The sequence below is a fragment of the Poeciliopsis prolifica genome, unplaced genomic scaffold, assembly GCF_027474105.1.
Source record: "Poeciliopsis prolifica strain line A6 unplaced genomic scaffold, Auburn_PproV2 SCAFFOLD014, whole genome shotgun sequence".
In the NCBI taxonomy this organism is placed as follows: Eukaryota; Metazoa; Chordata; class Actinopteri; order Cyprinodontiformes; family Poeciliidae; genus Poeciliopsis; species Poeciliopsis prolifica.
The window spans coordinates 8,434,350-8,450,805 of record NW_026562389.1 but is presented as its reverse complement, the minus strand read 5'-3'; the positions used below and the strand labels follow the sequence as shown (position 1 = coordinate 8,450,805).

At 40.7% G+C, this 16,456-nt stretch overlaps 1 protein-coding gene across 2 annotated transcripts in view; it reads right to left on the bottom strand.

Moving 5' to 3' along the window:
- znrf3 (zinc and ring finger 3) overlaps positions 1-15,909 on the bottom strand; it is a 72,843-nt gene extending 56,934 nt beyond the window's left edge. The window contains exon 1 of one of the 2 annotated variants that reach the window (XM_055039999.1): positions 15,229-15,909. In XM_055039999.1, coding sequence (XP_054895974.1) covers positions 15,229-15,459 — 231 coding nt within the window. In that variant the 5' untranslated portion in view covers positions 15,460-15,909. The remainder of the gene's footprint in view (positions 1-15,228) is intronic. The other variant, XM_055039998.1, reaches the window with a different exon arrangement.
- Positions 15,910-16,456: the final 547 nt, after the last annotated feature.

Here is a 16,456-nt window from a genome sequence, read left to right as displayed (position 1 = left end):
TGTGGTCTCACATTTATACACCCTCCCCCTTTTCCTCCTGGACTGAACAGAGAGAACAAAAAAAGCAACTCATGAAAGAGAGGAAGGGAAATGACAAGCAAATAGATGAACCTGTAATCTTACGGAGAAGATTTTTCAGAAAGCTTCAGGATTATCCATCCATTCAGGTTAACACACAGCTTAAAGGTTTTGGTGCACAACTCAGACCAACCAAGAACTTTGTCCAAAACACTACAAACTCTAATTTAAATTCTGAGCCTCTCTCGTTGCCAGGGCAGTACAAACCTCGGCTTCTGCAAAACAATAATTACGATGAACGCATGCATCAGTACATTACCAAATCCTCTGTCCGTGAGCTTAGCTTGAAGCAATGTTGCAGAAAAGCCAACTACAGAAGTGGTTGCCAAAGGAAAAGTCATAACCTCTTCCTTTAGGATGGAGGATGTAATAATAAAAAAAAAATGCATGACTGAATTTTGCCAGTTAGCCTACTGTAAAATTGTCACCATCCTCTTATCACTTAGAAGCAGCAAAGCTCCAGAAAAGCTCAGCGGAGCAGAGGGCACGATGAGAAATTCATATGATATACAAGACTATCAGAGCAAACACAAACCACATTTTTAGTAGAAGGTATTTGAAATAAAATGGAGTGATTACTAAATTTCAATCTGACAATGAGAGAAAATATGTTGTCAGTATGAGCAAAAACTATGAAGATGTTTCAACAGTTTGGTCTAAAGACAATATGTCTCAATTCTGTTTCAGATATTGGATTCTAGAAAACTGCACAACCCTAAAGTTAAAGCACTAGAGTTGGTGCAAATACTTTCATTCTGAAGAAATTTTAAAAGGAAATTAAAAAATTCTGTAATAAGTTGCTGTCAAGGCTACAGGTATCTTGTAGATAAACTGCACCATTCTATTTTAAAACCAGCACAGATATTTGTTAATAATGTGTGATTTTCATTAATCGTTAATCACCTGAAGAGTTCCGACTTAACAGGAGTGGAAGTTGCAATACCTCTGCTCAATGTAATCAGAAAAAGAAGGCTTCAGAAGTGAAAAGCCACTGCTGAGCTGGTTCTTGGGCTTTGGCGTTCGCATCCCTCCAATGGTACACCAAGAAGAAATTCAAACCCTCCCCAGAGACCAATGTTGTTTGTCCAGCCTCGTCTATGGAGTCGAGCTGTGGGCCATTCGCCAACAAGATTTGAACAAACTTGGGGTTTTTGAAACGGATGAGGCATGTTTGACTCTAGAAGACCTAAAGCAGACAAACACCATCAGAGAATGTGATGCCAACTAAAACCAGCTATTAAAGTACAAATCATGAAAGATAGTACAGTGGTTGGACCACAACTGCAAAATAAGCGATGACCAACTGCGCCAAAAACTCTCGTAATGGCAAAGATGTGCAGACTGCAACATGATGCACTTAGAAAAAAGCAACTTGAAGATAATCGAGACACCTCAGTCAAACTAAGACCCGTAAACATGAAGTGGAAAATCCAAAACTTTAAGGTATAGGACCTCACAGTATCTTATCTCTAATGAGTGGGTTTTGTGTTGTAGTTGTGTGGGGAAAAAGATGGAGAAAATTAGGACATCCCTCTTTAGAGCAACAATATAAGTCTTCCAATAAACAACCATCACACTGTTGTAATGAAGTGGAAATGCACAGGCTAACTGGAACAAATGGCCTATACCTGCATTTAGAGCTTCAGACAATCAATATGCTTTTGTGTTTATTTCTGTTTTCCACAGCATTATTCTAACTAATCCTTAAAATTCAATGTTTGTTACTTTTTAACAATATAACTGATGTTATAGTTTTCAGACTTTGCTTTATTTTAATTGGTAAATGCTTCCACCTGTAACTTGAACTGTGGCAATGGCAACTTCTGAAACTTTGATGGTTCATCTTAAAAAAAGCTAAAAACTGAGCTATGATGACAAACAACAATTCAACAATATGCCCAGTGAAGATAGATACTAGAAAAGCCTTTTTTACTTCTTTCATATCTCTGGTTGTTTACTTCCCTTCTACATTTTTGCCAAAGGTAGCAGTAATGTTTTACTTTAAAGTCAATCTTTCATAAAACAGTTTTGCCTCAAAGAAAAAAAATCTGTCTTTACACAGTCTCTGGCCTTGCATGATTTAATACAGGTGGCTGTACCCCACTCAGGTGTGCACTTTTATAGATAAGGCCAACGATAAAGAACCTCCATGGGTCTGGAGAATAATTCACTTGGGAGTTTGACACAAACACATGCTGAATATCTCTATGATTTTAACTGGTAAAACCTCTGATAACATGCAGAATAAATATTTTCAATTCAAATTGTATCAAATCATATAAACGTTTGACCACAAACCACACAATGTTGACACCCATATTTGATTTTGTTTTATGATTTCAAGGATAAACTCTACCTGCAGCTACAATTTACAGTGGATTGAAGTGCGATCTCTTCCATATGGGCAACTGATGGACATTTATGCACCTGGTGAACTGTATCCTGTATCACAGCTTTTATCAATACGACGTCACGTTTTCGAGCCATGACATCAGCCATTCATATGGATCCATATCCACCTTGTTTTGAGGATTTAAGGTGCAACAGTAGCCGTGTTTCTTTACAAATGCATGCAGAACTTGGTCGATGTTCCACTGATGCTGAAAAAACAAATCTGCAGTTGTGGTGTTTCCATTAAATAAGAAACAAAATCACATGTCAATAAGTTTGGTCACACAGTAAGTCATTTAAAAACATGCTGTGCCATCATTGTCCTACCACTTTCGACAAAATTTTTGTCTTTTCTGTCAATCGTAACAACTTAGTGAGAAACAACTAGTTACAGGTTCCTTCAAGAAATGACAAAGAAGACCTGAAGATGTCTAAATGCTGCCTTCAGAAGAAGCTAAACTAAAAGTAAACTCCGATAGCACTGGTTTTATGAAAATAATTAAAAGATTGACATGTCTGAAAACATGTCATCTAAAATCAAAAGTTAGCTTAGGTTAGAGCTGTAAACATATAAATACTCCTAGAAGTAAACCAAAGGCTAACTTTAGGAAAGAAACTATGTCTTCTGGATAAATCTGGTGTGAACATATATTTTCTGAAGGATAAAATGTTCCTTCCAAGTGTATACGATGAGGCCACTGTCCAAATGTCAGCGCCACATACTCAGAGATGTTTACTTCGACATGCCTGCGGGATGCATGTCACCCCGGGGTGACAGTTGGACTTTGGCACATGCCTGTGGGATGCAGACAGAATAGCGACGGCTCTGAACTGGCTCATCTTTTTCTGTTATTCCTGTCAATTCAAAACCCATTTCTACTTCCTCTCAAAACAGCATTCTGAGAAGTTACATTCCTGACATGTCAAGGGACAACTTGTCATTAGAGAGCCAAGTGTGTTTGGACAAACTGCCCATGGAATCACCCCAGAATAGCTTAGCCTCTTCAAAAACAGCCAAGAATGAAAAGTGCTGCTCCTACAGAGACATGCGACAAAGAAATGGACCTGGATGAATGTGAGGCGTGTTAAATTGGAAGCAGAGCGATATAAATGATGAAGTGCACAATATATGTACCCCCCACAAAAATATGATCACTCCTTCCTGTTGTCACTCAACTTAGTGACCTGCTGTAATGGGTAATAAAGTAAGATGAACAGATGGAGTGCAAGGACAAAGAAATGGCCACAGCTGGACAGGAGTTATTGTCCTGACCTTTTCATGAGGGTAATGAATTATCCTATGATTAAGTATAAGATGGCAATGCACGAGACAGCAAATGTCAAATTGATCAGGCAAACTGATCAAAGTCTAGAGAAAAGTCAAAATGTTCTTTTGGGAGCACCAATTACTTCAGTGATATTCTTTGAGCTTTATCAGTATCTCACAATGTTTTTGTACAATGCACATGGCTGGAAAGTATGAATAAGAAGCTCTACAAAAAGAAATGTGTGTAAATATTTAGAATCAATGCTTATGACTCTGAACAATTTTACACAAAACTATGCATTACAATTGGACTGACTTTCTTTTTTTATGTGGGCTTTGCATGTTGGTCTTTTCATCCTTCTAGAATTTTATATTTTTGCATTTTCAATCATTTCATCCCTGAGTTTCTCCAGGTGCAAAACGGAGCCATCTGTTTTGGCACTTTTACAGTGTTTCACACCAGGAAGATATTTTGTACTCGGGCTGCAAAACACATTATTAACATACTGTCATTGCAATATCAGTGTGTGCAATATTAATATTGCAAAAGACTGTTTGGGGTTAATAGTTGTTGGCAAATACATTCCAAGTGATATGAACTTGTAGTTTCCATGTGTATGTGATATTAAGTCAGTTGGACAGAATCTCACACTGGACACCAACAACAACAATGCCCCCCAAAATGCTAGAGTGATGCACAGTGATTTAAGCACATGAGAAAGACAGAAAACAGGAAAATATGCATCACAAATGACAGTCATTTGTGATACAATTGCTATATTGACAGCTATATTGTCAATATAGCAATTAACAATTGTAAATAAAGCTGATGTGCATTTACTAATATTATCATTAAATTTTGCAAAACAAGCAATAAATCTCAAATACACACACACACAAAAAACATATGGAGGTACGATCTCTATTTGTCATCAAGACGACAGACTTATAGTAGTATTCAAGTCAAATTTTGAAAATCTCAGTACTATTACAACATGTATCAGTTACCAAAAAAAAAAAAAAAATCAGTTTTTTCCAATATAATTCCAATAATGTTTTGGTTTACTGTAAGGAAATACAGTGACGAAGTTTTATAAATATCTACTAGGAAGTGATTGTAGATACCTCCTAGGTATCTACAATCCCATATTTGATCAGGGTTCAAATATGGGAAATAAAAAAAATGTAAAAAGCGGTTGATATTTCTATGACAATGTAAAGAAAATTTCTACTTAATAAAAAGTACTAGAAATTTTAGTAGACAGGTACATTTCTAACAAGCACAAAGCAGAAGTTTTTTCCAACTCCATTTAGGAATTACATTTGCAAATGGCAGCAGCTATAATTGAGAAAATTAAAACTTTTGTGTGCCGTTTCCCCATTTTAAAGAAAAAACAACCAGTTGGACGATCCTGCGACTGCTGACAAGTGCTACAGTCTCACTGCCCTAAAAAAAAAGGGGTCTCTTCATCTCTTCAACTAGCAACAAAGGCTTCATGCTGCAAGCTTTGGCTTCCAAATTCGACCCAGGATACAGGAACTTCACATGAAAGACGGTGCAGGTGTTTACTGTCAGTTAAACATCAAAAAGGAAGCACAATCACTAAATGGGGATCAGACAAACAAGTGCAAAGATATGCAAATAGCCAATAGCAGATTATAGCCGTGCGCTCTGAAAGCAAAACAGCGTCCGGCATGAAGCACCTTTTTGTGCCATCATGGAAGCCGATTACGAGTTATCAGCCTGCTGGAGGCAGTTTAAAAAGATCTGTGGTCACGCTTAGCGTAGCACACATTACAAGGGAAGTAGATGTGCACATTTTATCAAACACAAACAGAAGCTCTATATAAACATTACAGAGACATCGTGCTGTTCCACCTGATGTGTACTTTGAAAACGTCCACCAGAATCAAAGTTTTCTGTCATACTGCAAACCTGCAGCAGAAGAGCGATATGTTCAACTTTCTGACCTTAAGCCTAAAAACACTAGATGGGTATGTCTTCTTGCATATAAGCAACACCACCTTTATTTGTATGGGAGCGGATTTAGCTCAAAGGCCTGCAATTACATCATCATTCAGTTTTGCAGCTCCGCATATCAACGCTGGCATTAGTCATAGGGGCCTTTGAAGAGTTTGGCCCAGCCTTCGCTCCTTTTTCTCTCACTCTCTCTTTCCTCGCTCTGCTTCTCTCCCGCTCCCCCCCCCTTTGGTTCTGCCTTTGATGTTAGCACGCGGAACTGCGCCGAGCACCGTGGCCTCCCAGGACTCCCCGCCTCGACTGATACTATCTGCTCAGGCAGCGCATTCATGTGGTTTACACCAGCGGCAAGACTCCCGGCAAGCTATTCACCCAGCTACACAGGCCCCTCCCTGTTCAGGGTCCAGGAGTCGGAGCAAGAGGCGGCGGCAGCGGCATGGCCAGGGTCGCTGACAGAGAGAGGGGAAGAAAAGTAGAGTTTTGATACTCTACCTACATTGTACCATCAGTCCAGAAACAGCAGAAAGGGAACTTATTTGCCTTTTTAAAATAGTTTTCAGGAAAGACAAACCCTATAAAAAATAAATAAATAAATAAATAAAAAAGAGTCATGTGTCCCCTGTGTTTTGAGAGGTACCCCTGATACAGGAACAATATAAAAGACATTTTTTTTATATTGAAAATCTAGGCCGCTTTCTTATTGCCAGAGCAGGAGCCGCGATAGATGCAGCGATATCTCATTACTCAGGAGACTTACAGTACAGCGCTCTGCAGGAAAAATAAGCATGCAGAGATAACCCAGCTTTTTCTCATCTGACCAAGCAGGTCCAATCCATCATGCCTCTGGCCTCATTATGTTATGCTAGTTCTTCTTTACTGCTTTAGCTCTTTGTGAAAATATTCATACAACTTAAGTCTTGGGGTAGGGTAAGGGTTAGCGTCCCATTTCACACACAAAACCATTTTCTGAGGTTCTTATCTGACGAACCACATCAAATTAGTGGATAATAGTGAAATGAATATACGTGGTTTAAGGTTTTTTTTCTATGAGTGAAAGATTTGCATGTTTTGATTTGCAAGTATTGACAACCACCAAGAGTCAATACTTTGTTTCCAGTCTTGTCCAGTCTTTTTTCTATAACAAAACGTTCAGTCAAATTGGACGGCGAACATCTGCAACCATCAATTTTCAAGTTTTGTAAGAGTTGCCAATTGGATTTATTGCTGAACTTTGACTGGACCATTCTAAACACATAAATATGCTTGAAGGATCCACTGAAGCTCTGACTGTTTTTCTCCTGCTGCAAAGAAAAATTCTGATTAATTATTTTCTTCCAACATTTAACAGTTTTTCTTCAATCTCTTCCCTGCATTTTCTACAGTCCAACTCCTCTTGATTCCCTTCACCAGGGAGCTGCAAACACCAGGTTTCATGCTGGGGAGAGTGTCTTCAAAGTGATGTTTACCTTTACTTAACCTCCACACGTGGCGTTTAGTGTGTCCCATACTGGTTTCTACCACATGTTTGCTGCCTCTCTACATGGCTTCTAGCAAATTTCAAGTAGTGACTTTCTTTCAACCTACCCCGTTGTCTTTGCATTCTTTCATAGGTTTCGCGAGTATACAACTAACAGTCGTTTTCTCCTGCAACTCCTCCAGAGTTACCTTAAGCCTCCTGGCTGTTTCTTTATTGGCCCATCAGTCATTTTCAATGGGCAGCCATGTCTGTGCAATAGTCTTTTCATTTTCGGATGATGGATGGAGCATTGGTTTGTAAGATGTTCACAATGTGGAAAGCAGACTATACTTAGTAATTACATGAGTGAAGGCAATTAGATTTTTTAAGAGTAAAAAGAGGGATGAATATGAATGCACAGCACACTATTTAAGCTTATAAGTAAAAAAGTTTACATGAAAACCAAAAGAGTTCAAGGGGTACGAAAACTTTTGGAAAGCGCTGTTCCCACAGGCGAAGGGGGGACTAGGATGTGAGAAGATATTAGCATTTGGGGCCAGAAGCATTCACCTGAAATCAACTGGAATGCTGTTAATGACCTCTGCAACAGCTGCGAAGGAATGCATTTATGAAAAGATGAAAGAAAAACCGTCTCTGATGCCTTTGATAAAAAAAAGAAACGTGCACAACCAGTCGCAACAGGAATCTAAAGTGACATTCCTCACAAAACCCTGTACATTAAAACAGCATTGACAGCAACATTGTGGATGGACTTGCACATTATATAATGATGCACACAAAAGACAGAACTTTGAACCCGGTGTTCTTGGAGTTGGGTAAGTAAGAAAGATCTCTGATAAGTCAAGCTCTCCTTTTATAAAAACAAAGAGATCAGAAAGACAACTGACATCTTAAAATAATCAGAACAAGGAACATTTAAGCAGGAAACCTGCCCTTCTGTCTACCTACCTTTCTAGTCCATTGGCATAAAAAAGTTCAACAAAGGAGGCAGTTGGCATTGTGGCCTTTCAGTTAGTCAGCACATTCCTAACCAACAACAAAAGGATGCCTCTGCCTGGATGAGCTACTACAAGCATTGTCATTTTATAACCCTCGACCCCTTAGCCTTTGTTCTGTGGACCCCGTGTGTCAGTGGATAAAAATGTGGGATGTCAGGATGGACTGTGCCTTTCAGTGCCGTTTCATAAAACGAAGGGAAGGCGCATCATGCGTTGAGCAAAAAACAAAACAAAACCAAAATCCCACTCAGGACTCCGGTCAGTCAGCGAGTTTTCAAAGCCACCCGAGAAAAAAAACAAAAAAAAAAAAAAACAGAAGACGGAGATAAAACAGTTCTCCACCCGCCTAGATGCTTTTCCCAAGCATCTTTCCCAAGAAAAATGTGTAACCTCTGGGCAAACTGACTAATGCTTCCTAATCAGAAAAGCATCGTGGGACAAAACAAGACACTCCGACATACAAACTTGGACACATAATCAATGTTGGATCAGGAGGGGAGTGACACGAGGGAGCAGATGTCCCCTGAGAGGAGAGAAAGCTGGTCGGACGACATCAAAGCTCGGCCAGTCAGTCAGGCGCTGCTGGGGCCACCAGTACCAACACGCACTCGTTTTAGGTAGATCTGTCCTCAGACGGGGAGAGAGTGAGGCTCAGAGACACAGGTGTAGAAGTCGAGAACAAAAGAGCCAGAGGCAAGCGAGGAAAGAGTTTAGAAAACAGTAATAACGTTTGAGAAAGATTAGAAAAGTGCAAAGAGTTTCACGAGTAAACACAGAAAATGCTGAAATGCCAACCCAATGCCTCTCAGTTCTATTAAAATAATAATAATAATAATTTCCTCATTTAAAAATAAACCAAAGCATCAGATCACTGATGCTTGTAGCAACTCCTATCGACAATGACGTACACTGCTGCACTCTTCCCAGAATAAGGTCAGTATTTGATGTCTTTTTGGTATATTTTGTTTACTTTTGACATTCTTCACATTCTTGCTGTAACATTAAATGCTCCACACTCAAACTCTTTAGAGTGTTTTAAATATTTCTTATTACATAATGCTATCCCAAGTAAATTAATGACAATTTCGAAGATTAATGATTGGTATTAACTTCTGATTTTTTTATTTTCAATAAACCTCGAAACTTGTTGGAAAAAAGTTTAACTACTTCATGTAAAAAATACATGTTCTTGAAGCAAACAACTTGGTGCCTCAAGTGTTAGCACCTGTTACACACAAATCCCTCTGCGATGATCCGTTATTAAAAATGTTCTAGTAAGCCAAACCCATAGCGTCATACGTAATATTAAACAGCATAAGCAGTTTTAGATTATGCCACATTGTTTCTGAACCCAGCTTGTGTTGTTACTGTGCAGAACCTGCTGCTGGTAGGGAGTGAAATCAGGTGTGGACAAAGCAAAGAAGAGCAGAGGAATTAGCCCACGCCTTAGTGCATTGTCTACCTCTCATCGAAACAACTCAAGCTAAAATATCAATATGTCTTCTATTTATACACATAACGTTTATTCAATAAGTGTAGCAGTCTGGTAGTGCTATACTTATTAATCAAAATGTATTAATTGGAAAATGTATTGAACTTATTTTGCCTTCAGACAAGTGAAGTTTCAAAAAGAAGCTCTTCAACTGAAGTGAATGTGCAAACGGCTACCAGCTTAAGGTTTGGCAGCAAATGCTCCATATAATTCCTTTAAAAAAACACCACACCATGTTGAAGTACACAATTACTTCAACCAAAAATTAAATAGGCATTTCCTGTTGTCATTGCCTAAGTAACATCAAATGATATAAAAGGAGTAAATAGGAACATTTGCCAATAAAACAGCCTCCATATACAAGCTCCCAAGGACTCAACTTAGTTTGAGAGACTACTTAGCCTTAGCTGATTGGTTTGTAAACATTACTTGAAATCATCCACTTGTAGCCTAGGAAGCATAACAGTTTTTGGCTCATTTTAAATACCACACTGGGGGCGAGACAGTGTGTAGGAAAGGGCAGGATAGGGGGTGAGGGGGTGTTAAGCAAGAGAAAAACAGTTTAGTCTGTTCTATTCCAAAAAGAGGAGAAACGCAGCCTCAAATTACTTTGGCTGAGACATGAAAGTGAAGCAGGGTGGCGGTTAAGAGACGATAGCACTTAAAATACAGCTGCAACCGCCAAGCCAATAACTGGAAAAAAGTAGGGAGCGTCGCTTTCAACCTTTCGAAACCAGCGTTTGTGTACTCTGCTACTGTTGCTTTGGCGCTGGGAGTGGCCCCGAACCGGGGCACCTACTGTCTGGGCCCGGGCCCCATTATAGCCTCTTGGGGTTTCCAGGCTGCGGTGAGAACGCGCGCTGGATGCCTTAAACCACTAAAGCTCTCATTATAGTCTAAATGCAGCGCGACACAAGCCCTGCCAACTGCAAGGTAGGAGCTCCAGTATTCCAGCGCATCGTTGTCTCAACTGAAAACCACCACTTTCCCCCCTGAACGTTTAGTCAGTGGGAAACAAAAGGCTGCAGGCACTTCAGATGCATCAGGAGATCAAGTTCAAAGGTCAAACCGCTCGTGGAAGTTGAGAAAACTGGAGCTGGATCTTTTGTTTTTTTTCTTTTTTTGAAGCAGGATTCAAGGGATGCTCTGTCCTCTCAGACAGGAAGTCAGGAAAAAGCCACATTATTCCCTCTGGTTCTGGCTGACGACGCTATGAGTTCCATCTGGAGTTCTGCGTGTCCCTGCCACGTCCCGGCTTCTTCAGTCGCACGCCGACAAGCACGGCTCCGTTGGAAATCAGAGGCTGATGTGAGCTCGTGCATCTGCAGGTCGCCCAGCAACAGGCGAAGCGGCGCAGCGATGAAGAGCGCAGGAATGATGAGCGGCAGATGGCGCTTCGCTGCGAAGCTGTACCGATCAGGAGAGCTGTCGGCAGCGAGGAGAAGGATTAAAACTGAGAAACGTCCGTCCGTGGCATAACTGAAGTATACAAACTCAAAAGAAGGCCATTTGATGCAAGCCAACACAGCAGAAATTGAGCCACAACTATATAAAATATACACACGTTTAGCATTTAAGCTGAAAAACACTTTTGTCTGTAAATATTTTATCCAGAATTCCTCAAGTGGCATAGTGTTAGCTTCATTCATTTCAAATTCACTGAAGTAATGCTACGTTACTGCATTTTAGGCAATAAAACATTTTCTTATTTGAAAGAGAATTTAAATATTTATTCATTCACATCTTTCAATGTATTTTTAATATTGGATGAAAGAGGCTCAGAAGATAAATGAAAATTTTGCTTAGTGTGTCATTTGTTTTTTCCCCGATTGTCAGCATATTCATAAACGTTAGCTTCAGCCCCACTGGGAACCTTTCAGAGAACTACTTCGTAAGTCACCCATCTCTCGCTTAAATACTACTTGTGTTTTAGAGAAAATGCAGCATTGGACTGCAGTGTCTTCCAAAAGTATTTAAACCCTTTGAACTTACACAAATTTCTAATGTATCCAGTGAGGATTCAATGGTGCATGGTTCAAACAAAATGGTGCATAGCTATAATGAAGACCACAATAAAACATTTGGTGTTTAAGGAATTTGCCCCTTTTAACCTGAAGCCCCTAAATGAAATCCAGAGGAGCCAGCTTTCCCTCCAGAAGAAATTGTAAATATTGTGTGCGATTTCCTCTCAGCATAAATACAGCTGTTCTGTGAACTTCTCAGAGGACAGAAGAACATCGTTGAAGAATCTGTCTTACCAACGAAAACCAAAGAGCACAGCAGACCAGTCAGAGAGAAAGATGTGGGGAAGTTTAAAGCAGGATCAGGTTATAAAACAATATTTCAAGTTTGGAACGTCTCAGAGAGTCAGTCAGTCACCTGGGACCCGAAAAATCATGCAACAACTCCAAATCATCACATGGCCGTTCATTGAAACAGAGTTTTAAATGCAATGAAGCAATCAAAAGAAGCAGCAGAGAAGATGAACCTCTGAGGAAGGAGAATCCACTGACTGCACAGCATGCCTCAAATCTGGCCCTGACCATCCACAGTGTGTAACACGGTAGTGGCAGCATCATGAATGCATCATTTTCTGCAGCGAGTTGATAAGAAGCTGGATGGAGATAGCTAAAGGGCAACACAGGAAGAAGAGCTGAGAGAAGACACAAGCAGGACAACTTCAACCATACAGCAGAACTGCTATGACCAAAACACATTATTGTGTTTAAACGGCCTAGTCAAAGCCTTGATCTAAATCAAAAAGAGAGAAAGAAAAATTCTGTTGCAAGAAATTTTAAAACATGGAAAGCTGGTAACCCAGGACTTACATTAGTAACTGCAGCAAACAATGCTCCTACAAAGTTTTGATTCAGGGTCGCTGAATACAAATACATGCTTACAATATTTGATAAAAATTGTGAAAAGTATGCATCATTTCCTTCCACATCAGAATCAATCACTGCTTTGTGTTCGTCCCTCTCATAAAATCCCAATAAAACACACTGAAGTCTGTGATAGTGATGTGAGAAATGCAAATAGAGATAATCACAAATGCAATGAATGGATATATTTGGAAAGCAGAGTATCAAAACCTGAGTAGACTTTAGTGGATCAAATGAACAAACATCCAGTTTTCTACATTAAAGCTTCTCCATTTAATTGCTCTTGACACAAAACTGCTGCTTCTTCATTTTCCAAGACACTTAAGAAAAGCTTTAAACTGTTCTTTTCCTAAAAGGAGACAACATACATACACAACTATCTATATTTAGAAATGTTGCACTGTGTTTTTATTGAAAAATAAAATAAACTGAATAAATAAATCAAAGCTCAGTCAAAGTTGCCGTTCAGCTCCTGTTGCTACGCAGACACTGACGCTTTAAAATGATTTACAGAATTGAGCTGTGGCAACGTGGGGACTGGCTGGAAGAGCCTGGGGTTTTGGCACCGGGGCCAAATTTACATCATCGTGCTCCCCAACCCCGACCCTCTGAAAGAGAGCAAAAGCAAATTAACTTAATTTATTATTTTTGGCCCCGGCGGCGTGTGCCACTTTTCGCACTCTTCAGGCAGAGCCGAGGCTGTGTTAACTTCAGGGAATTCGAAAAGGAGAGTTGGGAGAGTACATGTGGTGATTGTGGTTGGATCTTTACTCAGGAACAGAGCCAACACACCCATCTGACCCCCCCCAACTCCGTCTGCATCCATTAGAACCCATACCTGCTCAGGATTCTGATCAAGCAGCAAAAGGAAACCAAAATACTCCACAAACCCAAAGTCAAGGTTCCGAGGGCTCACACTTGATAACTGAATACTGCCTAAATATTTGGTTTAACATCATTCCACTTCTTAAAACATCACAAGGATTTCCAGAAACTTCAGAGGAATGTTTCTGTAACGCTATAGAACGCGATACCCTTTAAAAATTATGTTCTCCAGATTGTCATTTATTGCTAGTTCCGACTCAGAAACCGAAAAGGGGGAGGGGAAAATCTTTGGCAGAATACAAGGTACAAGAAATTTAAGACAGTTGCTCTGCGTTGGACGGGCCGCCACTCATTACAGCCCAAGCCGTCGCCAAGTGGTCAGCAGCTATGTTTGTAAAGAAAGGAAACCTAAATAGATGCGGGTTCTGATGTAAAGCTGAGGTCCGGCATGGCTGTGCGGTTACGCAGTGGCGCCGAGTGACCATCACTGTGTATCCCCACCTCTGATCACCACATATCGGCTTTCTCCTAACGTCAAAGGCTCTTTGGCGAAAAACAAAACTGTAGGGACGCATTTAGAAGATGCTGAGTTGTACAAACGATGTAGATGAGAAAAGAGGAGGAGGATAAATGTGTCATGGTGGACACTTTGCAGCAATACAACAACCCAGCATCCCTCAAATGATGCATCAAAGTCAAACATGATCAAAAAGGCACGTTTAGCTTCTCATTCTGCAGCTTCCCTGCAACAAATCAGTAGTAGCAGAGTTTCATCTCCAGAAAACTGACCCGAAACTAAAAGAGAACTTGTGTCTATAATTTTGTGAGTGCAGATCAACTTTACTGCAGTTTTGGTTTTAAAGGCAACTAAATATATGCATTACCCAGAAGAGGCTTGGAAATATGAAGGGCAAGAGGAAAAAAGGATCTATCAGGATTCTATCAAGTTTAAGGTCATTGAAACCCTGGCACTGCACAAGAAGAGAACTCTGCTGCCCTGTAGTCGGTGGCCAAGCAGATTAGGAAAGAATTAGCCCATAAAACTTCAAATAAACACCTTGCAGCGAGGAAAAGCTCCATATATTTCCCCCCAGACTCCCCTGATCCGAACACATGCAGCTCCGGCCAAGTGCACTTGACGCGTTAAGGATCCAGGAAATTAAATATTACATATTTGTATGAGAGTTATTTTTTTCAATGCAACAACAGCTAAACAAAAATAAAAAATAAAGTTTAATGTGGGAGAATGAAGCCTTTTTATATTTGGCAAAGTACAAAGTAAGGTTTATGTTTGGAACTTGGAACACGCTTCATGTGTGCAAAATAATTTTACGCGGATATTTGCTTTAGAACGTGATCCAAAAAAAAAGTCAAACATGAGCAGAAATACACGCTGCTATTGCGAAACACACACACACACACACACACACACACACACACACACACACACACACAAAACCTACTCGGCGAAAGTGAACGAACTTTTCAAAGCGCTCTGCGATTTGTTACTAGAATAACTTCCGCTACTATTTCAGCGCAAATAACTGAAAAGTGCGCACCAGTTATCAACAAAATAACTTGCAAGAGCATGTTTTCCCTGTGAATGAATTCCACAAGATAGGAGCCATCTTGTGACCGCATATGCTTGCAGGCTTTAGTACCATCCTCTCTCACACACACACACACACACACACACACACACACACACACCACATATCTTGTCAGCTCCCCCACAGCCACTGTGGAAAAAAGTTTTATAGAGGGCAGCTTGGTGAAACTGCAGCCCGATTCTGGTGTCGCCCGGTTCTGCTGACGAGCTTAGAATAAAAACACGTACTTGAACGATCTCCCCCTCCGCACTGATAGTGGCTCCAGCTTCGGAGAACCGTCCCTGCAAGCCAGTCGTGTAGGTAGTATAATCCCCATTGGGACTGGACTCGAACAGCACCACTTCCACAAAGGCTGTATCCTTGGCGAGGACGGCGCCCAGAGAAGCGGCCAGCAGGCAGATCACCGGGACCACCGAGTCGGGCAGCCGAGCCGAGCCTCTCCTTGGGAAAATCATCATCTTGCCGGCTTGATCTGCGCCGATCGGGACATAATTTCACACGGATTAATTAATCGGGTGAAGGTAAATGGAATCAGGTGTAGTCGCTGCGGGTGATGCCTCCCTAAAAAAAAAAAAAAAAAGAAAAAGGAGTCGGGATTGTGCAAAAAAGCTGAGCCCCTGCGCCGAAGCGTGTTTATTTCTCCACTGCGAGCCTTGTCAATTACATTGCCTCAACGCTGCCTCGCTGTCTCCCTCCCTCTTTCTTTCTCACCCTCCTCCTCCTCCTCCTCTACAAAGCGGATCTCCTTTGATCTCCGAACACGTGATTTTTTTCTTTTTTTTTCTTTTTCAGTTTTCCCCCCCTCGCTCCCAAAAGGGCTTTATCCCCACCCACCAGTCTTTCTGACCCTCTCCTTTGCACTCCCCACTCTGAAGTGCCAGCACTCAGTTAAGGAGGCACCGCGGACTTTCTGTTCGCCCTGAAAGGAGGCCTTTATTGTTTGAAGGAACTTCAAGTTACACGATAACTTTTGAGTTAATTGAATTTCCCCAGTTGGGCGTGAAGTAGATCCCGCGTGTTGGACCCCACCTCTCGGTCCCTGGCGTTCACGCGCTGCTCTCTCTCCGCAGCTTCACGCGCGCGCCATCCGCCGCGCCACCTTAAAACAAACACTACCCTCCTCAGGACGTTTCATGATTTACCCGGGCTAATTTTTTTTGATCACATTCATGTTTGCTCAGCAACTGGCAATGAAATTTGTATTTGTTGGGAAGAATTATGCGATTAATAAAATTACAATGGATTTTTTTTTTTGTCTGCACAAATTGGAGGATGAACCATGACCAATTTAATCCCATCAACAAGTATTAACAATGTTCAAAAAGTGTTTCTAAACCGTATTTTTTGGATTTTATGTCTGTCTTTTGGAATGGGTGAAAATGCTATAAGAAATAAACTTTAACATCTTTTTCCTCTTACAATGGCTAAAAACCAAAATAGTGTTTCATATCTGTT